General features: G+C 50.9%; 9 protein-coding genes across 9 annotated transcripts; 3 read left to right on the top strand and 6 right to left on the bottom strand.

Annotated features, from left to right (window-relative positions):
• Positions 1-531: 531 nt before the first annotated feature.
• On the top strand, positions 532-3,337 carry L3040_006987 (uncharacterized protein; the record flags this gene model as incomplete). Its single annotated transcript, XM_007296890.2, has 2 exons — positions 532-2,702; positions 2,755-3,337. The coding sequence occupies 2 exons, from the start codon at positions 532-534 to the stop codon at positions 3,335-3,337; spliced, it is 2,754 nt and encodes a 917-aa protein (XP_007296952.2).
• Positions 3,338-4,612: 1,275 nt separating this feature from the next.
• Positions 4,613-5,720, top strand: L3040_006988 (uncharacterized protein; the record flags this gene model as incomplete). Its single annotated transcript, XM_007296891.2, has 4 exons — positions 4,613-4,646; positions 4,726-4,951; positions 5,039-5,185; positions 5,240-5,720. 4 exons carry the CDS (start codon positions 4,613-4,615, stop codon positions 5,718-5,720), a joined length of 888 nt encoding a protein of 295 aa, XP_007296953.2.
• Positions 5,721-7,660: 1,940 nt separating this feature from the next.
• Positions 7,661-8,389, bottom strand: L3040_006989 (uncharacterized protein; the record flags this gene model as incomplete). The annotated part of the gene is made up of 2 exons (XM_007296892.1): positions 7,661-7,969; positions 8,021-8,389. The coding sequence occupies 2 exons, from the start codon at positions 8,387-8,389 to the stop codon at positions 7,661-7,663; spliced, it is 678 nt and encodes a 225-aa protein (XP_007296954.1).
• Positions 8,390-9,722: 1,333 nt separating this feature from the next.
• Positions 9,723-10,768, bottom strand: L3040_006990 (uncharacterized protein; the record flags this gene model as incomplete). The annotated part of the gene is made up of 3 exons (XM_007296893.1): positions 9,723-10,127; positions 10,190-10,441; positions 10,496-10,768. The coding sequence occupies 3 exons, from the start codon at positions 10,766-10,768 to the stop codon at positions 9,723-9,725; spliced, it is 930 nt and encodes a 309-aa protein (XP_007296955.1).
• Positions 10,769-13,015: 2,247 nt separating this feature from the next.
• Positions 13,016-13,618, top strand: L3040_006991 (uncharacterized protein; the record flags this gene model as incomplete). The annotated part of the gene is made up of 3 exons (XM_007296894.1): positions 13,016-13,303; positions 13,411-13,431; positions 13,559-13,618. 3 exons carry the CDS (start codon positions 13,016-13,018, stop codon positions 13,616-13,618), a joined length of 369 nt encoding a protein of 122 aa, XP_007296956.1.
• A 1,741-nt stretch (positions 13,619-15,359) lies between these two features.
• Positions 15,360-15,626, bottom strand: L3040_006992 (uncharacterized protein; the record flags this gene model as incomplete). Its single annotated transcript, XM_007296895.2, has 1 exon — positions 15,360-15,626. One exon carries the CDS (start codon positions 15,624-15,626, stop codon positions 15,360-15,362), a length of 267 nt encoding a protein of 88 aa, XP_007296957.2.
• Positions 15,627-15,666: 40 nt separating this feature from the next.
• On the bottom strand, positions 15,667-16,022 carry L3040_006993 (uncharacterized protein; the record flags this gene model as incomplete). The annotated part of the gene is made up of 2 exons (XM_066156114.1): positions 15,667-15,806; positions 15,959-16,022. 2 exons carry the CDS (start codon positions 16,020-16,022, stop codon positions 15,667-15,669), a joined length of 204 nt encoding a protein of 67 aa, XP_066010927.1.
• Positions 16,023-16,850: 828 nt separating this feature from the next.
• Positions 16,851-20,432, bottom strand: L3040_006994 (uncharacterized protein; the record flags this gene model as incomplete). The annotated part of the gene is made up of 7 exons (XM_007296896.1): positions 16,851-16,999; positions 17,051-17,460; positions 17,530-17,647; positions 17,699-17,852; positions 17,901-19,303; positions 19,353-19,576; positions 19,633-20,432. 7 exons carry the CDS (start codon positions 20,430-20,432, stop codon positions 16,851-16,853), a joined length of 3,258 nt encoding a protein of 1,085 aa, XP_007296958.1.
• A 1,022-nt stretch (positions 20,433-21,454) lies between these two features.
• Positions 21,455-22,405, bottom strand: L3040_006995 (uncharacterized protein; the record flags this gene model as incomplete). The annotated part of the gene is made up of 2 exons (XM_007296897.1): positions 21,455-21,887; positions 22,017-22,405. 2 exons carry the CDS (start codon positions 22,403-22,405, stop codon positions 21,455-21,457), a joined length of 822 nt encoding a protein of 273 aa, XP_007296959.1.
• Between the last annotated feature and the right edge of the window lie 123 nt (positions 22,406-22,528).

A 22,528-nucleotide genomic window follows, 5' to 3' on the forward strand; every position in this document is an offset into this window, starting at 1 on the left:
GAGCATGCCATTCTTGGCCGTTGTCGGGGAACGGAGGGCTGTCGAGGAAACCCTCAAGTTGAGGTTGGGCTCAGCAATGAGCAATGAGCATCCTCCTGCGCTCCGCAGGCTGTATCGGTAGATTTGTACACTGGCATCAGTATCGTGGAGATGTGCAAGTACCTCTGCTCTTCGGGTTCGATCGAATCCGGCAGCCGAAACTTCAAGGTTCCTGCCATGAAGCGCCCCTTCCCTCTCTCGAGTTAATTTGAGTTCTCCGCTAGAGACCCTAGAAAGAGGGTTCAAGTTCTCACAAAGAGCCACGAAGTCTCAGCGATTGGTTAGTTGCCAAACCTCCTGATTGACTTGCTCTTGTTTGGTGTGCCGGCGGCCATTCGTACTCCCAGCGAGCCACGTCGCATCCTCCTGTCGAGTCTCCTACCCACGCATTCATTCACCTTTCCGAGCTGACAGTCCTCAGATCAATCCGACCTCATCTTTTCCACCTCCGTCTCTGCCTCACAAAGCAAACTTTGGCCGTTCCATAACACCATGATGGCTTCCAGTGCGGTCAAGACGGGAGCTCCCAGCGGGAGTGGAAAGGGCCCTCAATCGAACCCTTCCCCCATGACCTCGAGTAACCCCTCCATCCTCCTTGAAAAGTTCAACGGCAGGCGCTCGACTCCTGATTCAGAAGCGCTTGTAAGCTCTGACGAGGAGGCTGAGCGCCAAGAACATATACAGCCCCCTCAACCTCAGAAGCCGACACGGAGAGCCTCGTGGTTGAATGACACAACGATATCAACTGGTTCTCAAACTCGCAAGGCGTCTTTCGCATCCAGCTCCATGTCTCCAACAGCATCGCACCCAAGCACGCCCTCCGCGGAATCTGGCACGTGGGGCACGCACGTTCAAGGGAGCACCGGGAGTGGTCGAGGACATCCGGCTCCCAGCGCTTTTCCTTGGGGCAGTGGTATATGGAATGTCGACGCTCGAAAGGAGCCACCTTCACGGTTGACAGAAGTCCTGCCTTCGCCCACCTCAACAGGTCCTCCTGGCAACGCTTACTTCGGTGATCTCAGTAACACCTATAGAGACGCGCCATCCAATCCCAATATTCCTTTCGCCATTCCACTTCACCCAACGCCCAAGACCTACAGGTCGCAATCGTACTCTGTTGGTCAGCTCGATCTTGACTCTCCTGGTTCAAGTACGGCCCCGGGAGCAACTCAGATGTTCGCAGGTCGTGGCAGACCAATGCAACACTCCAGGCTACAGCACAGACCATCAAGACCGAGTATGTTGAGCGAGATGTCCAATGAAGGGGGCCTGAGCAATCTGAAAGAGGTCGACGATGATGACGAGAGCCCGAATGGATCAAACCATGGCATCACATTGCAACAGTCGAACGAAGCAAAGACAATTGAGCTCCTAGCACGTGAAAATGCTATGCTACGCCAGCAGCACTACCAGTCTCGGCTTCGAACCCGATCTTCCACAAGCAACGCTTATGGATTAGCAGGCTATGCTCTTCAAGAAACTCTACCCGAAGAGTCGGACTACGCGATTGACGAGCTGGAAGAGTTGCAGCAAGACATGCAGTCGAAGGCGATGCTAGGCCGCAGAATGAGCGAATACGGAGGTGCTGGTCAATCTCGGATTTCGCCGTCTTATGCCTCACTTGAAAATCGCAAGTTGGAGAACGTCAAGAAGGCCTATTGGCAGAGCTCCCCGGGATTCATCGGACTCTCGGATATTTCACAAAGTCGTCGACACTCCTTTGCAGATGTCCTGTTACGACAAGGCTCACTCAGTTCGATTGGCGAACCTCTCTCCGCACGTGAGACTTTGCAGGAGAACATCTCGCCAAAGGACTACCAGAACAGGTATCAGGATAACTCCGGTTACGCCTTCAACGATCACGGTATGTCACATCGAGCACGTCGCTCATCGCATCTCAGTCAGTCCGAGAAGCAGCGACTGGAAGACGACTTTGACGCCCATCTCAACAAATCCCTTGGTCTTCCCAACTCACAAAAAACAGCTGCCTCATACTTTGGTGGGCCCGCTGCTCTCCCACGGAACATGGATGCGTATGGCGTCCCTGCACACCAAACCCCGGGTCATGCGTACACTAACGCCACTGTTCAATACGGTGGGCGAGCACCTTCGCCACATCGAAATATGTACGGCGTACCACAGCCGCGACAGAACCAACTCCTCTACATTGTCCTGTTCAAGTGCTCGCGAGCTGATGTCTTCTACGTGCAAGAGGGAACGGGTCTGGCAGTCAAGCCAGGAGACTTGGTCATTGTAGAGGCCGACCGCGGAACCGATCTTGGAACCGTCGCCCGCGATAATGTCGACTGGTCCTCTGCGAAAGATCTCAAGGAGCACTACGCCGAAGAGCATTACAAGTGGCTGATGATGTACTCCCAGGGTGCTGCTGGTAACTCGGATGGCACTGGTGGCGGACTGATGGCGGCGTCCAATGGTCTGCAAGGGAGTGCCGTCGGCGGCATGGGACCTCCAAACCAGCACGGAATGCAAGAGCCAACGAACGGTGAGATCAAGCCAAAAATCATCAAGCGGCTTGCTCAGCAGCACGAGATTCAAGCCTTGCGTGACAAAGAAGGCAACGAGGCCAAGGCCAAGAGGGTGTGCATGCAGAAAGTCAAAGAACACGGACTTCATATGGAGATTCTTGACGCAGAGTTTCAGATGTCAGTATCAATGCTTCCGATCGCAAATTGACTCGTCACTTACCTGCCCTAGGGATTGGAAGAAGCTGACCTTTTACTACTTTGCCGACGCGTACATCAACTTCAATTCTCTAGTCACCGACTTGTTCAAAGTCTACAAGACGCGAATTTGGATGTCTGCCATCAACCCGGCCTCATTTGCCAGTCCATCTCTTGGTCTCCAAGCACCTAGTGGAATTGGCCCTGGTGCCATTGGTGCCACTCGTACTCAAACCGAAAGACGGCCCCAGCCTGCTGAGCAGCCATCATATCCTCAGGTTTCTCGTGGCCTCCAGGCCGCTTTTGCACAGCCATTCGTTCCCGCTCTTGACAGGGTCTCCATGCCGCCGAATGCCTTTCAGCCGTCAGGCTATACCTATGGATACTCCCCATCGTCCTTCAATGTGGCTCCCCGTGCACCCTTTGCCTCCCTCGACCAATACGGAGGCTTCTCTGCCCAGGTCGGCTACCAAGCAATACCCCCACGATTTTCGTCTTCTAATGACGCTGCTCCAACTCACGAATCTGGCGAGTATGGTCGACACAACGGTGGCATACCAACTCCAAACGATAATTGGGTCAACTCGTTCCAAGGTCTTTCCATGAACAATCGCTAATTCATTTCCACACGACGCATGAAACGTTGAGACGAGCTACGAATCATCTGTCGATTCTTCATGCGTCCCGTGGTATTCTCTACTTTCATTTTCGACGAATCTCTCTAGACCTGCACAGCTGTCAAAAGCTTCTCAGAAAAACCATTTGCATAGAATAGATCTTCTCAACCTGTGCTCGCAGGAATCCAACATTTATCATCTTCTCGCAGCTCGTTTCTTGGAGATGGCCTCTTTCCTGTTTTGCGCTTGCGGCGTTACGACTTGGATCAATATTCGGCCCTGGTCCAGAGCTGCCAAGTCTACCTTCACTTCACTGTTACTTTTTTCCCCGGATCTCTTTACATATATCAGCAAACGGCGTCCAACATCTAATAGACAATACTGTAAGATGGGTTTTAATTCTGACGCTCGGACTCTTAAGACTTTGACTGGGACACTTTGCTCGCCATTCCAAATGGCTTGCACACTATTTTTTTCAACGAATTTTACGAAAAGAGGGTTCTTGCGTGTGGAGGGATCGAGAGTTTAGACAGATTTCGCAAAACCTATCTTGAATCGGACGGCACCGGGCTCTAGGGACCCGGAGTAGGGTATCAAAAGAGACGTGGGAGGATCGATGATCTCGTCTCAGAGCGGCTTTTTCCTCTTTGATTCTGCGGGTTTTTAAAGGGGTCAGTACTTAAAGTAGCTGGCAGTTGCAGAATGAAGATACTTGCGTCAAGCCGCTTCCTGTCCGTTGGGATGTATATGAATGATGGTCGGGATAATACATCTAACTACCTTGCTTCAAAGTCCTGTACACACAGAGTGGATATTGTAAGTCCACGGTCGACTTCGTAAACTGTACATTTTTGACAACCAAGCGTTAGCCAGCCCCGATCGTAGCGAGTGGCCCTATGAACAACAGAAATGGGCAATCACAGATACAACGTGATGAGGAAATCCAAAAACACGGACCGATCCACAAGCCCATTCGTGAGACCTCATTCAGACCTTCATGATGGGTAAACTATTCGTTCCCTATGCATCGGAGACCCCGTTAGCTGTGAGGATCGTGATTTAAGCAATTTACGAGCCTGTCCTTTCGATGGATCTTGCCATGGCACGCGCGAGCGCAAGTAATAAGGTATGCCGCGAAGCGATGTCCTTCAACCTTCAACCCACCTCACCCAATCCTCCCCACCACGACCACATCCACGACGACAACAACCCCGAGGACCACGCCGACCACGACAACGGCAACACATCACCCCCTACGCGTCGCCTCTATCCTCTATGGCTGGAAAGGGAGGAAAGCGCAAGTCGGAGAGTGAGTCGTCTCTCTTCTTCCCCGGCCCCCATCATGTTCCTTTGCCTTGCTGCGTCGCGGAAGAACTGACGTTTGACAGGCGCGCTCCCAGCTGGCAAGAGCAAGCAGCGCAAGACTTTGAGAGGCGATGACTCGGGCTCAGAACACGCCGAGGCCGAATCTGATGACCAGCTCTTCGTCCAGCAAGAGCCGGACGCTCCCAAGCCCGTCACGAAGGGTGGGGCCACGACGCGCATGTCGGAGCCATTGAAGCGATCAGCGCGGGTGGCTGCGTATGTGGAGGATGAGGGGAGGATGGATGGCCAGTACGTGTTCCCGAGCTTCCAACCCAGCCATATGATGCCGCTCGGCGGGCGCTGGGGGGAATGGTCGCTCACTGACTCTCCTCGCAGGCAATTCCTCGCGCTGGTCGAGTTCGAAAGCAAGAAGAAGAGACGCGCAGCCCAAGCCACCAGCAAATACATGGAGAGGCTCGAGGACAACATTGGCCTCTCCGAAGACCATCTGAGGAAGCTCCTCCGCCACCTCAGTGCTGATGCGTAAGTCACCACTCGAACAAGCTTGTGGTCGCCGATGATACTAACCCAGAGTAGGACCAAGAAAGACACGGACTTTATAGAGGCCTTCAAAGACGCGTATGCGGCCTCACGTCCTCTGCCGCCATCCCAAAATACTGCCGGGAATTCGTCTGGAGAATCCTCGTTCGCCACGCTGTACGGCCGGGGCAAAGAAATTCTCAGAACCACGCAGCTGAACATTCAGAAGTTCGAGACCCTTGGTGCGAAGACGGCCCGTATTGATACCTCGGGCTTGATGGACAACGATTGGCTGGCCGACGACGAGCAGACGGCTGGGATACTAGAGACTGGTCGCAAGTATGGGCTGGAGAAGTATGCGGCGATGCTGAGGGGGTCCGAGGATCCAGTTGTCGAGGAGGAAGCTGCCGTCTATGTCGGCATGATCTACAGGGACCTCGAGGCAGATGCGTCGCGGTCATGGGGAAGGATTGCTAAGAAGCAGGAGAAGTCGGCGCGAAGACTCTACAAGGCTATCGCCGCGGAGGATGCGCTTTGATTGGCGTGTGTATGGGAGCAGAGGGTAACAGAACTACGGATAGAGGCTCGCTATGTTTTGCTGGAGCCAGGCCTGGGGCTATCTATCACCTGAGCTTACGAGAGGACACCAGGACACGTGGTGATCTAATGAACATTCGTTTGCTACTACGAGCCGCTCGTCTTCGCCGGTGTATACGGAGGTCGTGGTCGCTGGCAAGGACAGCGCAGGAGGGCAACGACAGATACAAGGGACGTCTACTAATCCAGCGAAGCCTACTACATGCCCTATCTTGGTATATATACAAATACATACATCCATACATACAACTAATACCTCAGCAACCCCCTCTCTCAACAATTTCAGCAAGTTCAGCAACACCATTTCAGTACGTTTTTTTTTTTTTTTTTTTTTTTTTTTTTTTTTTTTTTTTTCCCCCCCTTTTTTTGTCTTTTTTTTTTTTTTTTTTTTTTTTTTTTTTTTTTCTTTCGGGGGGTCCCTGCAAAGAGCTCTTCTCTCTCTTCCTTTCCCATCCATCATCCACGATCAGTTGGGTCCGCGACGTCTTTGAGATGATAGATATGTATACATGTATATCTCTATATACGACATCCCACGACCCCAACCTACCTACCCACCTACCTCAAGTCCGGTAGGTACCTACCGATAGGTACCGGTAGGTCACCTCTCCAGAAGTGAGTGGCCCCGCCCTGCCTTGCTGCATTTACTTGGGTAGGTAGGTAGGTAGGTATAGCACGTCGGGGCAGGCATCAGGGAAACCCCTCCCCCATCTGGGAGAGTAAGTAAGCGTTGCACGCATGCAACACTTCTCTTGAATAATGAGAACAGCTCGGGTGCTTGTGGGGAGGGAGAGAGAGAGAGAGAGGTGTGAAGGCGCGTTTTGTTTCATCTGTGGTGAGTTGATGTATTTTGTATTGTTGATTTTGAGAGGGGGAGGGAGGGAGGGAGAGGGAGAAGAGAAAGGGGGAAAAAAAAAGGAAAAGGAAGAAGGAAGAAGGCAAAAAAGGAAAAAAGGGGGACTGAAGAAGATATGGCTCGAAGATTGTCTGCCTGTCTGTCTATCTGTCTATCTACCGTATCTATCCCCTCCCTTGATCGTCGGCTCGCTTAGGTACAGTACAGTATAGTGCAGTACCGTCCAATCCAGTCCAGTGAAGTCCACACCGAAACCGTCAGCCAGTAGAACATTTCCTTCTTCTTCTTCTTCTTCTTCTTCGCAACTATCATTCAGCCATCCGTCTATCAGCCAGTCATTCAGTCATTCAGCCGTCAACCAGTCAATCAGCCGTCAACCAGTCAACCAGTCATTCAGCCGTTATCCAGTCATTCAGCCGTCAACCAGTCAACCAGTCAGCCGTCAACCAGCCGTCAACCAAAACAAAACAAAAAACAGCAACCCAAGCGCCGAACCGAGTGATAGATAGATAGATCGATTCGTCCGACGGAAGCAGAAGCACGTGCTCGTCGAGCAAGGAAAAATACAAACGGACTACCGTACAAACGGGTGATTGCTGGGGCCGGTGCCTAGCCTTCCCTTCGGGCTTCTGTCGCGCCTTCCAGGTTGACATTACTCGGCCCCGAATCCCGAATTTGCGGCAGGAGGAGGTGTTTTGAAAGGCTGGTGGGAGTGGCCTCGACAAGCTTCTGGGGATATACATCGGGGTAAATGATATACATATATATATATATATATATATATATATTTTGTTAGTACCGAGTCACTCTTGACACCCAAAGTCCCTGCTCCGAGAGGATACCTTGCTCGACGAGATCTTGCCCGAGTCAAATAACAAACATCCCAAGATAGTGGTAGCATTAAACATTGTATTCATGTAGCACAAGGGCTCGGACTAAGTACATTAACCCGCCGTGCATCCCCCGTGTCAACTTTTCATTCTATTACTCGCCCTCCCCGAATTATGCTTCCTCCCCTCCGACTCTCAAGCAAACTGTCCTCGGACGAGACCAAGTGGGAATAGCTTGGTGTGACAATCAGTGAAGAAGCCGGCAGGGTTGGCCTCAATCTGCGCAAGCTTGAAGCCGGTGCCCGTATCTACACCATTGGCGAGGACACCCGTCGTGAAAGGTGCTGTCATGCAGCCCGTGCTAACACGCTTCTTGTCGTCGCCCACTGGGTTGGGGAAGGCTAAACGGGGCGGGCCGGAAGCGCCTTTCGCCGCCTCGTGTATGTGAGTGGCGGTACGGGCCGGCGACTGGTACTCCCCGATGACATTGTAAAGGATGATCTCCTACATGATGGTTAGCGAGTGAGGGAGAGAGGGGAGGGGATATGAACGGACCCAGCAAATGGTATCCGTCTTGGAGTTGAGGCCATAGTAGAAGAGTCCCTTTGCATCGGCTGGGCCTGGAGCAGGCGCTGTACCGTTGCGAACTTCGGCCCCGAGCGCCACGATCGCAAAAGTACTGGTGTATTCATGTTGATCCTTCTGGCCAGACCCGGTACCAGCGACGGCACCAGAGCCGGTACCAGGAGGGTACTTCACATTCTCCCATCCTCCTGGCGGAGGTGGGTAATACCCCAGATTCTCGCCAGTACCATCTGGGTAGTCGACGCTTTCCCATCCGCCTGGGGGAGTGTAGTCTGTGGGAGCCGACAGAACTGGTGCCGCGAGGAGGGTCGCGATCGAGGCGACGGTGGTGAACTTCATGGTGATGATGAAGCTTGTGGGTTGAGAAAATGCTGTTTCGTTCTGCGAGGGCTGAGGTTCTTGGGGAGGTTCTTGTGAAGAAAAGATTCTGGTCAAGAGAAGAGGATGGGGGATGAGGGATGAGGTTTAAGTATGCAAGAACGTGAGCTGGTGAGGATGGTGGGCCATGTTATATAGGAAGGAGCTCTGCACTTTGCCCTTTGCCCTTTGCCCTTTACCCTTTGCCATTTGCACCGAGGCAACAAACAAAGCAAGTCTCCTCTTGCCCACCAAGACTTCTGGCTGATTTAGGCCCACGCCCAGGACCGGTATGTTCACAGCCCCTCCAATACTGGGTCTATACGGAAGCAACCCCGCTCTGTGTATGTAGGGCGAAGTTGGGCTAGTAGAAGTTGATGATTCATGCTGAAGATCTTCGGTACGAAAACTTTGTCTGAAAGAATAGCTGAGAGGCGACGGGCGCGATCAAAAGAGAAGTGACCGAGGCCGAGACCGAGGCGGAGGCGGAGGCGGATTCAAAGGCTTGCTTGCGTCTAATACAAGACTTCGGAAGTTTACTTAGGAGATGATGTTGATCATCTGCATCTGCATCTGCATCTGCATCGGCACCGGCACCTGCATCTGGGGTGCATTGGTCTCTCGGCAGGAAAAGACTGCGAACAGACAAAAGCTGACTTGTGTGTTGTGGCAACCAACGAATAAGAAGACCAGCGTAGCGAGTGAAATTACACAGAGGCCCAGTAAGTGAACGTGAAGTGGCAGAGATCGACAGCCAAGCGAGCGAAAAGTGCTGTGAACTGCGGCCCGAGCAGTCACCTCATCCGTCCCAACTCGGTTCCAAGGCTTGTTTGTTTGTTTGTTGGTTCTCGCCAAGAGAACAATATAAAGGATTTCTCTGTAAACACTGCCCACCGTCTGAAATCGGGCAAGATCAGAGGAAGGTTGGTCACACTGTCGGCATCGGCATGCTTCAGCCATCACGGATAGGCAATCAACCGAAAGCTGGGCATTGCGACGCAAACAGAAGTATAAAAATTGGCGACTTTCACTCACGCTCGTGATGGATTCAAGGCGTGAGACGCCAATATCGTATACGCCTCTGATCTCCCGAGTCCTTACTCGTAAGGGTGATCGCCTCCCTCGAGAGAACCCCTCACCTGGCTATATTTTCCGGTAGACTGAAATGGCGTTGCGAAACCCATGAATAACCACTCCTAATTTGCGACAGCACAGCGGCGAGCTGGGCGAGCTGGAAACCCGCCATCAAATGTGCCCAGTGGACGGATGACCATCAGAGCCCGAGAAGTGATATTGGTAGGGAAGTTTTTATTCATCATCCGCCGTAATATCTTACAAGTAACCTCTCACGGTGTTTTACAAGGTTCTCTCTAGCTCTCAACGCCCTACAGAGCTTCTTTTCCTTCCATCCCAGATCATCGTCCAGAAGTAGTTGAGTGTAAGCAAACACGCTTGCATCGAATAAGGCTGGCTTGTCGTTCCCAAAAAACCACCAGTCCTCCCCAAGCAGAATAGAAAGTGCTTCAAAAGCCTTGTCCGCTTCACTGTATAGGTCGGCAGAGTCTATGACTGGTGTTTGTTTCAGAATTTCCGCTTCGGCTGCTGCTTGCAATTGATGAGATAGTGAAGCTCGGACGATCGGGTTCGAAGAGGTTGAAGAGACGTAAATGGGATATGCTACTGCCGAGAAATTGAGGGGCTCGAGGTACAATGTGAAGAGCTATTATAGGTATTAGTACTAGTCGCAAAATCAGATTTTTTTTTTCTTCTTGGAAAGCGTACCCAAGCGTTCCTTATCCTGTGGTCAAGTAGAGACTGATATGCCGGGTAACGTATGCTGGTTGGCTCGTCTACCCTGCCACCATGTTCTGCAGCGTATTTTACAAACTTGTTGGAAGCAATTGGGAGTGGGCTCTCCTGTACGCCATTCGAGCTGTGGGCGGCCGGGAGAAGGAAGGGCAAGGAGCCTGAGGGAGAGGCGTGGTTGTTCGAGGATATTAGGCGGTGATCAATGCCTGCTATGTTCAAGAAAGTCTACCCAGCTGTGAGTCGGGAGTTACGAAGAGAAGCAGAATATGCATAACTGACCTGCCATTTCAAACAGCTAGGATTGACCGAGGGCCTTCCCGCCGCAGCGTCCCACTCCTTACTGAATATATAAAGACTCGGTATCCTGGCGGATTTGGGCGTACGCTGTGGAAGAGCATTGGCCGGGTATACCACGACCGGCACCACATCGAAGAGTCTCTTGATGGGTGCGGGAACCGAGAAGAAATCTCTCACTTGACCCACTTTTCTCGAGAATGGAGTCTCGGTCTGTATCTCGGTCGGTATCTGGTCTGTAGATTCCTTGGGTGGCATTGTGAACCAGTTCGAGAATGGATGGATAATCGGAACTACAACCGGGTTTTGCGTTCCTGCATTCAACGACGAACCTATAAATTCTGCCGGATCTGCCCGCCTCGGACTAAAGTTAGCCCGAGGTTGATTAAATCCGGCAATAATCTGGGCTTCAACATCACACTTCCTTCGTACATTAAAGTCAGGTGGTTAAGGTATTCAAACGGTCAGCTGACAATCCGATCACGGTCTCTTTAAAAGACGGTCCTAAGAGGTTAGTATAGCTGGTGGATCATCTTAGGCCGATACTTGAGATTGAATAGAATCTAAAAACAAACGATTTAAATCATTTTAATCGTAGCTAAAATTGATCCATTTTAATTAATTAAGCTATTTTTTACAAAGGCTCGTCCTTCCGTTAAAAGACAGTCCTTGATCGTCTTAAGCTCGATTTGGGACCGTCCTATGGCCGTCCCCGAACTTTAAACCGTCTCGAGAACTTAAATTAGTAAGCGAATATTTTGGCCCTTAGCTTTTGCCTTATCCCCTCCTTTCAGCTACCACCGACGCTATTGTGCGTAATAATAGGCCGGCACAGGGTAACATTTGATGGAATCAATCGATTTCGATTTTAAATTCTTTAAAGGGTTTATATCTAAGCTGCAATAGCGATACCGATAAAATCCTTAGCATCGATTCTATCAAATTATTATTGAAACGACACTATTGGAAAAAGGGTTTTATATTTTAGTCGTATTTCATTAAGAACGGGCAGTATCGGTATATCATTTTAAATATTTACAACCAACTAAAAACCTAGACGGGGACGGCCAGAGGATGGCCAGAAAATGATCCTAAGCTCCGGGACGATCAAAAGAGTAAACTATCCTTGATTTGTAAATAGTACTGATTTTAAACGGTCTAATATCCGTTTTTTAAGTAAATAAGAGAGTCAGAGGATCGCTCAAATGACCCCGCGCCTTTAAGGTATCGATGCAGGTATCGTTTTTTGAATTTGCTTTGTAGGCCATTTCAGGTCCTTCAGGAACATGAATTGAAGCCGAGCGTCGCATTTCGTCCCGATAAAGAAATATCACGACCGTTGTCAAGATAAGTTGCAGAGAGTCACGTTTCTCTTGGCCGAGTCGCAACCTAACATCGCTCGGCAAAGAAAGGGGTAGGTTCTTTTCAAACTGGGGAACGGAGTTTTAACGCTCCGTATGGTTAGCTGCGCTCAGACTCAGTAAATTTGACTCTATATCTGGGATGGCTTTCGACATCGGAACAGATACCGGTACCTATGCTGGCCGTACGAGTACTCTATAGTCAGTCAGAGTGTACGTAGCTTCGCATAGTCGATACAGTTGAAGCCAAGTTATTGTCGTGACCAAGCAGCTCGGAAGCGGGCATGTTCGCCGCGGAGCTAATTTAAAGTTGGGGCGATACCCGGATCGAATTATTTTTAAAATATGAAGCTTATTACTGTATAAAGCAAATATAGTACCGACAAGGCTTATCCGGTAGATTACTGGTGCGGCTCTTACATTTTTAAGTACACGGAGTAGTGTTGAATTTGTGTCCGGCCTGCTATTCAAAGCGGTGCAAATTTAATCCTTAGCCCAAATAGATTTTCGACAGAAAAAGATCCTCCTGCGCCCAGGATACCGTACGTGTCCCTATGCGTTAATCTCTTTGAGTCGGGAAAGGGGAAAGAGACTGCAACGCTTTGTACGGAGTGCATTACTGTACTGTAGAAATCTCTGCTTATTAATAACTGATCAGTGCGTCGTTGACTGCGGAAAAGGCCAATTGATCTCGAAATTACTACGTAGGCTGGAGCGATAATCAATATATCTCTACCAATTAGAAGTCAAATACAGGCAGTGGGTCAGTCTTACGGACTCAACAGCTCCGGGCGCCGTTCTGTCAAGTTTCGAGGATATTATGACTTCCTTGCAGGCCTTATTAATAGTTTCATATAAGGCATCGCATTCTCTTGTCTAATTATAGACTCTTCTTTTTCTGGTCTTCGAGAGTTCTATTTACAACATCCTAAGCAATGAAGAAGTATATATGATCCATATCTAGCTGATGTTTTCGATTCCACATCGTCTGCTTTCACACTCGTTTTCCACACTCGTTTTCCACACTCGCTTTCCACACTCGTTTACCACCACACTCGTTTACCATACTCGTTTTAAAGTAGACCTAATCATATACTCGTTTTCAAGACCTCTCCACCCTCAAGCCGATTTTCTTACCGTCATTATGCAATTCAGTCTCTCAACCGTCCTCGTCTTCGCGGCAGCGATGCTCGCCGTCAACACAACACCTCTCGCTGAGATGTCGGAGCTTCAGATGTCGGAGCTTCAGATGTCGGAGCTTCAGGAGCGTGCAGATGTCTTGCAAACCCGGTCCACGGAAGCACTTGCCCCTCGTCGCATACCCGTGGCCGCCATCGTCGCCAATGGGCGCGGCTTCAACCGACTCAAGGCCGGTGCGAACAACAAGAACAGGTTCAAGAAGACGAAAAACCGAAGGCCCCGAACCTCTACTGTAAGTTTCTACATCCTCAATGCGGCAGGGTCCTTTTCCTGGCCCTCCACTCCCAGAAGAGTCTCCGGTCATGTCAAAGAAGAATATCAAGCTGACTCTTGTCACAGAACACACCACAGCCGACCTTGGTAAGCCTTTTCCCGCCTCTTGATACTCCTGATGTTCCTTGTGCATAAAATCAAGATGAGCCCCAACTGCCTATTTTCGCAGATAGGTGACGCCATGAGACTCTGTAAGCTAACGATATATCTCTAGGCACCTCAGGTTCCCCAAAAGTCGGGTGGCCTTTGCGGCTTCTTGGGCCTTAGCTGTTAAAGTACAGCGGACAATCACGGTCAAAGCAAGACATAAGAGGGAGAGTGTTCATCGGCGTACATTGGGGGTTTCAGGCTAAGGACAATGCATTAAATCGGGTTCAAGATTATAGAACATGGGTCTTCGGCTTCTAGTGGATTTACAGGCGATGAATAATGAGTTAAACTGCTTTTAATGTTCCAGTGCATCTGCAACGAACTCGCTCGTGAACTGCACTACTACCTGCCTTTGCTGTTACTCTGATTCGCGACGGAGATGGAGACGGAGGCGTCCTATACAATCGTGAGCCGTTGAGAAGCCGTTACCTGAAAACTGAGCGTCAGCTTCAGGCCATGATAGGTACTCAGGACCAAATCATTTTTTCTAGCAGCCGTCTTGTCCACGCCAAATCCGACCAGATATGGCACCTGCACCTGCATTTCGTGCTGACATCTCCCGGACTCCCCCTAAGCTCTGCTTCTCCGGACAGGCAATCTGTATCAAGAATCTCCCCGTCGACCCTGCAAAACCCTCCAGAAAAACCCCCCACCCAGTCTCCCGTTGCCGATGCTCGAGAGAGCACCGAGTGAGAACGAATGCACGGAGCCCCTAGATACGAGGGAACAAGGGACATCTGGGTAATTTCCACGTGAATCCGGCCTGCGCCAGAGACGTCTCCTTTCCTCTCTACCTCCTCCGATGTCGCTAGAGAAAGCGGGCAGCAGACTACCATACGTACACCCTTTCTGCAAAACACGAGACACGCCTCGAAGCCACGGCGACAGGGTTGACCAACAGCGAGGTGCTGCATACCGAAACTTCAGGACGGAGATAAGAGCTACTACGTACCTACCTACCTACAAGCTCGGTTTCCTGCTGGTATTCCTCCGTGTAGGTATTGCAGACGAGTTTAAGCGAGCCCGAAAAAGGGGGTTGGTGCGCACAGCGATTCCGGCGTCCCTTCATAATCCTTCGAAGCAAATATGCGATGCCGTATACCTTTCTACCCTGCCTGGAGCGCACATTCAAGGCTCCATCCATCCAGCCAAGCCGTGCCCATCGACTGGCAACCCCGAGCTCCGGCCGTCTCAATTGACAAAGAACCTTCACTCGGGGCCGACTTTTCCGGATAGTCATCCATCCATGGCTGGTGCGTTGAGAAACTATGCTCCGGGTCCGGTCGTGGGTCGTGGCACATCCGCATGTAGGATAACCTCACCGTACAGGTAGTACGAAATTTCGAGGTACCGTCATACTGTTGGAGATGATCCAAAAAATCGCGAGCTGTGCAAAAAGTACCTGCCCCTGTACCCACCAAAGATCACACACACCAGTCTCAGAACCTCAGATGGGTATTTCGTCTAGTGATGTTTTCTAACTGCTGACTTGATGATACCTTTATCCCTTGCCCGAACAGCGTCACTTCTCTGCTCCAAACGAGGCGTACCATGTACGAGCTAGCAAGAGATGAATGTGGCTGATAGTAAAACATAAACCCCAAAACGCCGTCATCCTGAAATCGCAACGCCAGCTCGTGCTTCCAATTGACCGCTGACGTGTATCCCAAACCCTATATCCCGTACCGTTCCATGTGAATCAAGTCTCTCGTCTTTCCAAAGAGTAGGGCGAGATAGAAGAAGATTGAGAGATCTCCAGAAGTGCGCGCCGCAAAGCATTGGGATGCTCATATCGACTCCCCAGTCCCACACCACCCGTCGGTATCTCCCTAGGCATCCAATCCTACCTCCTATCCTCACAACGCTTAAATCGCCACACCTTCCAAATCCCGCATCAGACACGCCATTTGCGCTCTCTTCGCAGCCTCAGCCACCAGATTGAGGTCCCTCAAGAATGGAGACGTCTCATCGATTGAACGTTGCTGAGCCGGTGGAGGCTGTGGTATTTGCTGCTGGTTTTGGGGAGCAGGGGTTGGCTCGCTGGAGCGGGCTGACGAGTCTGAGGAAGAGAAGCAGGAGTTTTGATGTTGTGCCTGCGAAGGTAGGCGAGGGGAGGAGAGTGGTGCTTCCATTGTGCGTAACAAAGTGGTAATTTTCTCGGAATAGTCTCGTTCAAGAGGAGAAGTGATGAGAGGCAAGAAGAACTTCTTCCGGGTCTGGAGGAAGTCGGCTTTGATGGGAGGATGGACGGGGAAGAATTCCAGGCGAGGAGGATTGCAGGGCGAGGACGTTAAATATAGTGCTTTGCTTTGCTTTTACGGTCATCAGCCTAATAATAAGTTGAGTTGAGTTGAGGGACGGGATCGGGCTTGGGCAGAGTCAGTGTGGAGAAAGGAGGATTTAACTTGTCCCGGTTTTGTCTTGAGTCGGGTCTCGAGTCTCGAGATTACCCGCAATTACTTACATTCTATGACTCTGGCTGTGGAAGTGGAAGTGGAAGTGGATGTGAATGGTGTCTTTCGCAGCATATACATATGTGAGAGGGAGATGGAGGGAGATGGAGGGAGGTGGAGGGAGATGGAGAGGGAGATGGAGATGGAGATGGAGAGGGAGAGGGAGAGGGAGAGGGAGAGAAGCCCATCCATCGATCGGTAAAGCCGAAAGCGACCTCGTCGTTTATTGATTATACTAGAAGTAAGTACCGAGGTTGCAACTTTTGACTTTTCCGTACGTTTTACCCCACGCTGTCCCCTGCTCTCCCCACACTCATCCCAGTTCACGGGGGAAGGGTCCGAGGGGTACTCTGGAACAGGCAGAGCTTGGCTTAAGGTATTCTGGACTCGCTTGATCCGGGGAGAAATTTTGACCCAACTCGCTGTCACTGCTGCTATCTCAAGACAGCCAACAGCCAACAGCCAACAGCCAACAGCCAACAATAAAAAAAAAAAAAAAAAAAAAAAAAAACCAACAATAGTGAGCAGGTAGAATTCTTGTATATCGCTTACTAACAACAGCTAAAGCCTAGCCATATTTGCGTCAGCTCAGCTCAGCTCAGCTCAGACCAACCCGGCTCGCTTCCATAACGTCGTCCAACACATCGCAGAGTCTCTGATGCCCATAGTGTCTCGTAGAGCCATTAACCACCATGCCCGCAATCCATCCCAAGCCCAGATTATAAACCACCTGCACCTGCAAGAGTAGAAATATGCATTCGCACCGCAGCCAAGGGAAACCCCATACACCAATCCGCAATGCATGCTTGCTGATTTGAGAAACTTGTAACGCCGGTGAAAGATATCTTCAGTAAGTGTAAGAATGGGCAGCCGGATCGCTATTCCCGGATCGCTATTCGCTCGCTACATCTCGATGCCCGGCTTAACGTGGACGAAATCGTCGATGCTGACGAATGCACCTGGACCGCCCCCTTCCCCAAGATCTTCAAGGAGAATCGTAGTTTGCTGAATGAGTTTCTCGAGAGCAGCGGTTGAAGACTTGCCCAAAGAGACTGTTGCTTGTTAGCCTATACACCTAGAAGTCGAGAGAGAGAGCGGCTCACGCAGGATTGCAGAATTCAGTTCTTCCGCGACTGCAGCTCGACCAGAGGGATCAAGCAGGTGTGATACTTCCTTGGTATTTAGCGGATCCTGATACGCAATCAACGCAAATGCATCCTCGAGCGCTTTCTGAACTTCTCTTCGCGGGTCATCCTTGTACTCTGCTTGAAGTAGCTGGCCGTATGCTAGTGTGTCCTGCAAAAGCTGATGGTATTCCGTCTGATTCTCGGACGATTCTTCCGTGTCCATCCGGTCCCAGTTGCTGTTGCTCTGGCTTTGATGGTCGTCCAAATCCATGTCGTGGTTGATAATATCATCGTACCAGTCTCCGTTATGACCAGTGCTCCTCCGAGCGCCATTCGACGGGGAAGAGTTCTGCATTTCGGCACCTTGGCGAATCATTTCGATGAATCTAATACACGAGTCAGCCATCTGTACAAGGAAGCATGCCCTTGGTATCATTGAGGGATATCTTCCATACTTTCGACATTTCAGTCGGAATGAGACATGCTCGTTGTCCTTCAGAACATTGGGATAGAAAGCGTGCGCATGTTTGAATGCCTTTTCAATATCGCCTTCCAGAACAGCCTTCCGTATCCCTAGGATTTCGTTAAAACACATGCTCTTCCTGGCCCACTGACGCAACTCACGTTGACGATGGCCCGCGTCTTCGTCTTCTTTCACGTCGGGCCCCTGTATAATCTCGCTAGGATCCAAATTTAGAGCCTTCTTCTCTTCGAATATTTCTTCCGCGAAGGCTCGGGCTGTCTCGACATAGCCATCATGGGAAAGGAATTGAAGGACCTGTTGACGTTTGGTAAAGCACATTCATATCAGGAATTTGAAACGTACCAATGATTGGATCAAGTCCGTTTCACTCAAGGGAGGCGCAAGATTTGCTGTACTGGTCATCTCAATCTGTTGTTTGATTTGCTTCTTTTCTAGCTGTTTCTGAGAGTCAGCCACCGAAGACATGTTTATTTGCCCCTCCAGTAATCTCCTGGCTGGCTGTGGCGAGTTCTGTGAAACGCGTCCGAAAATGTTGCCACTTGGTTCATTTGGTGTCGTCGAATTGAAGGTGCTGACATATAAGTCGTTTCCAGCCAGACCAATCTCGATGTTCCTGCCGTCAGACAGCCTTCCCTCGAATGGAGCGGGATACTGATCACTTCCAGCCGGTGCCCATGGGTTTCGTGCGAGAAGGCCAGTCGACTGTGCATCATCTCCTACCAACTCAGCAGCTGGAGCTAATTGCCGCTGTTGTCTTTGCTGATTTACATTGATGCTCATTGCCCTCCGTCGCGCAAGTGTTTGGCCCTCCCAGCTTGGTGGTGGGCTCGGCGCGTAGGCTGAAAGAATGGGTTCGTGATCTGCATGTTGGATTCCAGCACCGGACCGAGCTATCCAGACTCGGTCTCTAATCATCTCCACGATGCGTTCGAGTGATCGAAAATTAAAGTAGGCAGTTCTGAAGTCGGCCTCTCCGGGAATTGATGCTCGTGCCTGATCAGCAGTAGCGGCCAATTGCAGCAGCAGCCGTTCATCTGGTTCTAGGGGCATGTTCTGTGCATCTCGTCGCACCAGACCCAAGTGAAGAATTGTTCTGTTCCTCCTGATATGATCTGTATCTCCTGCGGCACCAACGGTTTCGAGGAAGGTTGTGGCGCGGGCTGTAAGGCTGGTAGAAGACGGTGGACCGGTGTGAACTTCTGTCATTGTTGCCGACCTTGTCACAGGCGGCCTGGTGACATTCACCAATCTTAGCGTCAACGATTGCGGAAAAGAAGGTATCGATGGGACAGAGAATAGGGGCCCAGAGCGATTCGTAAATATGGGGAAGATTTGAGACTGTTGCTCATTGTTCGGCGGGGCTGGCGTTGCAGAAGCCTCAACCAGAGGAGGCATATCATCGTATTCGTCCTCCTCATCTTTCTCGATGTCCTCCTCACTTTGTGATAAATTTTGCTGATCACGCACGAAAAAATGTTGCGCATTGAGCATTCCCGTATCATTCAAGGTAGTTATGCCGTCACTCATAGTAGCAGCGCCATTCGATCCATCAGGAGGGTTGTCCTCGCCAGAGCCAGGAGCCGGAGGGGTTGAGGGATAAAGGAAATTATTACTTGCCGACATCATGCCATCCATATCAAAGACAAATGGACTTTGACCAAAATTTACTCGTATGTGCTCTCCGGCCTTCTTCATGCCGATCGAAGGATATAGTTTCTCCTTGTTGATATCACGGAAGGCGGTACCTGATACAATTAGCACTCTCGCTTTATTTCCCAAGCAGCAAGAACGAACCTAGATGATCTCCATTCTTTGTGAAAAATGCCGAGTTCGTTCTGAAATTTATTCCACATCCTATTATATCTCCAGCGTTGAAGGGTGGCCCATAGTGTTTACCTGAGCTATTACAGCAGAACGAGTGTCCGTCATCTCCATGGTAGGCCCAGGATTCTGGTTCCCAACCAGGTAGCCTCGATAACGGTACGTTTTTAGTGGAAAATCCAATCCCAATAGAACTTCTACAGAGGCGTTAGAAAAAGATGGCAGTACATGTCCGATCCAGAGGAATCCATACTCTTCTCTCTTCCGCGAAATTATAGTCACTTCGAAGTAGTAGATTCCGCACTGGGGAGGCATAGGATGATCCGCTCGTATGGCACAAGCTTCAAGATCTCGTTCCCTATCGGGTTTCGGCCCTGTGAACTTGACTTCCTGTCCGTCGGACAACACCTCCAACCCTCCGTACTTGTCCTGACTATTCCACTTGGTCGGCAGAGGCGCCAGCGTATCGTCATCCACCGGGGGTGCCTTCTCTATCAGATCATAGGTCATACCCCGGTGTGAAGGGGCCATCTTCGTATGTAGATTTATACTACTAGCACTCGTCGAGAGGGAGCCCGGTTGAGAAGAGTGCGCAGAGTGACCGTCCTTTTGCGCCGCCATCTTCGCCTTGTGCGCCTCCTCCAGTCTCTGAACATATTTCGATCCCTTTAGATACGACGGTGTGAAGAAATGGTCCGGATGTCCACCACCAAGAGTCCCAAAGCCATGCCCGTTCATGAGAGGTCCAAACGCACTCGAGAAACTCGGGAGCTGTCCACCACGACCCCAAGACCCAGACCGCGTGTGTGTTCCCCAGTTTGCCATGAAATCCATATCGTAGGCTCGAGGATCGGTTCGTGGGTATCCACCTGAGTGTTGATAGGTAGAATCGTAGCCTAGGTCCGCGTCTGGGTTGGTCAAGTGAGAGAAAGCTCCAGATCTCAGGATCTGGGGGTATTGATTTCCTGCGGGTATGCCAGACACGACCGAGGCATAAGAAGACCGTCGTGGCGCGAATCCAGGCGCTCCAGTGGGCATGTTGGAGCTACTCATTGCAGGCGTCTGGATTTGGTACCAGGGGATCTTAGCGGCTAACGGAATTGCAGGAAGGGGTGGGATAGCTGTCGGGTAGCTGTTTGAGGTACTCCAGATCTTCGTTGATGTACGGAGTAAAGGTGCTTCCTGACTCCGCAGATCAAGGACTATGGCGCGGGGAGTCGGACGTGGTGAAATCGTTCATCTCTTGGGAATCTGATGTGGAATATGATCGTTGCTCCCAAAGTTATATTGCTGCTAACTCCATTGTCTGCTAAACTTTATTTGGTTCCGTTGACATCGGTTTATCGAATGTTTGTTTGGTTGAGCTTGGGTCGCAGCGCCGATGGGGTCGGTTGGTTGTTACTGACTCTGTACTGTCAATGCCGAATAAGTAGTGGGGCGGCTGTGGCTGTCACAAGACCGTGGGAATTTCTAGTGTGCCACTCTTTTGGGTATTTACAAGTTAATCGTGCGTGCGGATGGAATAGAGATAGCTGGTCTACAGAGTGACTTGGACAGGAGTGAGACGGGGGTTTTGACCATCAGCTCGTAGCTGATCAAATCCCCACGAGATCACGGCCATGGCGTCCCCTGAAGATGTACCTGCTGGCCAGAATGCAGAGGTCACGAAAGGCCTTAGAATCCCGATATGCACAAACTAAGAAGCACAGTTTAGAGAATCTACACTTAAACTCTCGCGGACGATATTATAAAACTGTCTCTATATCTTGGTCTCCTCTATGATACAGTGCCAGTCCAAGTCCAGAAAAAAGCCCAACGCCACAAGGCAAGATCCGCACCCAGCACCGTACCGTGAAGGTGCCCTCCAACGCCAGAGTATTTTTGTAGTGCCCAGATAGCGGCACAAAAATTCATGTCCCAAGGCCCTTCCATGGGTCGACGTCCAAGCCGGGTGTCCGTAACTCCAGCCACTATGTCTGATCAGATGCCGCCGCGCCAAGAGAACCGTGATTTAAAAAATTATGTATTGATACACAGGAGGGGAAGAAAGCGAGGGTCATGGAACATGAGTGACTTTAAGCCTCGACGGCGGGTGTTGTTCGAACCGGAGCTGGGGGTAGTGCTGGAAGTGAGGGAGCGGGCGATGAGACGAGGTTGCTCATGCTACCCTTCATGTCGACATCATTGCTCTTCTCGCTGTTTCCACTCTCCTGTTGGCTATTCTCCTTGTTTTCCTTGCTGCTGTCTCCAGAGATCGAGCTCTCCGTTGTAAGCGGGACCGTGACCTTCGGTGGAGCTGTCCATCGAGGGATCTCCCAGACGACACCCGTGAAGCTCTTCAGCTTGAATGCGCCCTTTTGCCACTTGCGACACGGCTTGCCTGAGCGGTCCAGAGCACGAAGACCAGCATTGATGGCTCCTTGGTTTGCCTTTGGCCCGAGTTTGTGGGCTGCAGTTCCATTTGGTGCTCGAGGGGCGGTACCCGAGTGATCGATCGAGCCATCCTCCCTAATAACGAAGAATTAGAAAATGACTACACAGACAACTTGATCGCATAGATCTCTGGTTGGGGATGGCGAAGGGATGGTATCTGCGATTGAAACCCGAGGGGAGTGAGGCAGGGGAATATACACATACAATCTTGCCTTCTTCTTGGGGCCTGGCTTGCCTCGAGGCTTAGGAAGTCCATCAGGGCCCAATGCAGGACCAGCTCTCTTCACCCCCTTCTTCTTGAGCACCTCTGTTGGTGGAGGCATCGCTGAGGATGAGGGCACAGGGGTAGCAGCAGCCGGCGTAGCAGAGTCAGGGGCCTTCTCGTCTGAGCCCGTCGCAACAGGAGGGGGATCCGATACGGTCGACACCGATTCCTTTGGAGGCAACGTCTCTTTATCCACCTTCTCTTCTTCCTTGACCGGGGCAGCTGGGGCAAATGTGGAGAGAAGCTTGGGCGACAGCTTCAGCGTTGCGATCATGCTACTTTTCGATTTGCGTCGAGCGGAAGCGTCGCCGGGAGGCTTGGGAGGCATCTTGTGGTCGGTAGTCGGTGATCTTCGTGGTGATGGGACAGCGAAGAAGGGAAAACCGGGAGAGGTCGCAACGAGGGATGCGACGTCGAATTGCCGGGACTTGGGGGCTTCGTGATGGGTATC

The sequence above is a fragment of the Drepanopeziza brunnea genome (genome assembly GCF_022702325.1).
Source record: "Drepanopeziza brunnea f. sp. 'multigermtubi' strain 214-2 chromosome Unknown ctg12, whole genome shotgun sequence".
Taxonomy (NCBI): Eukaryota; Fungi; Ascomycota; class Leotiomycetes; order Helotiales; family Drepanopezizaceae; genus Drepanopeziza; species Drepanopeziza brunnea.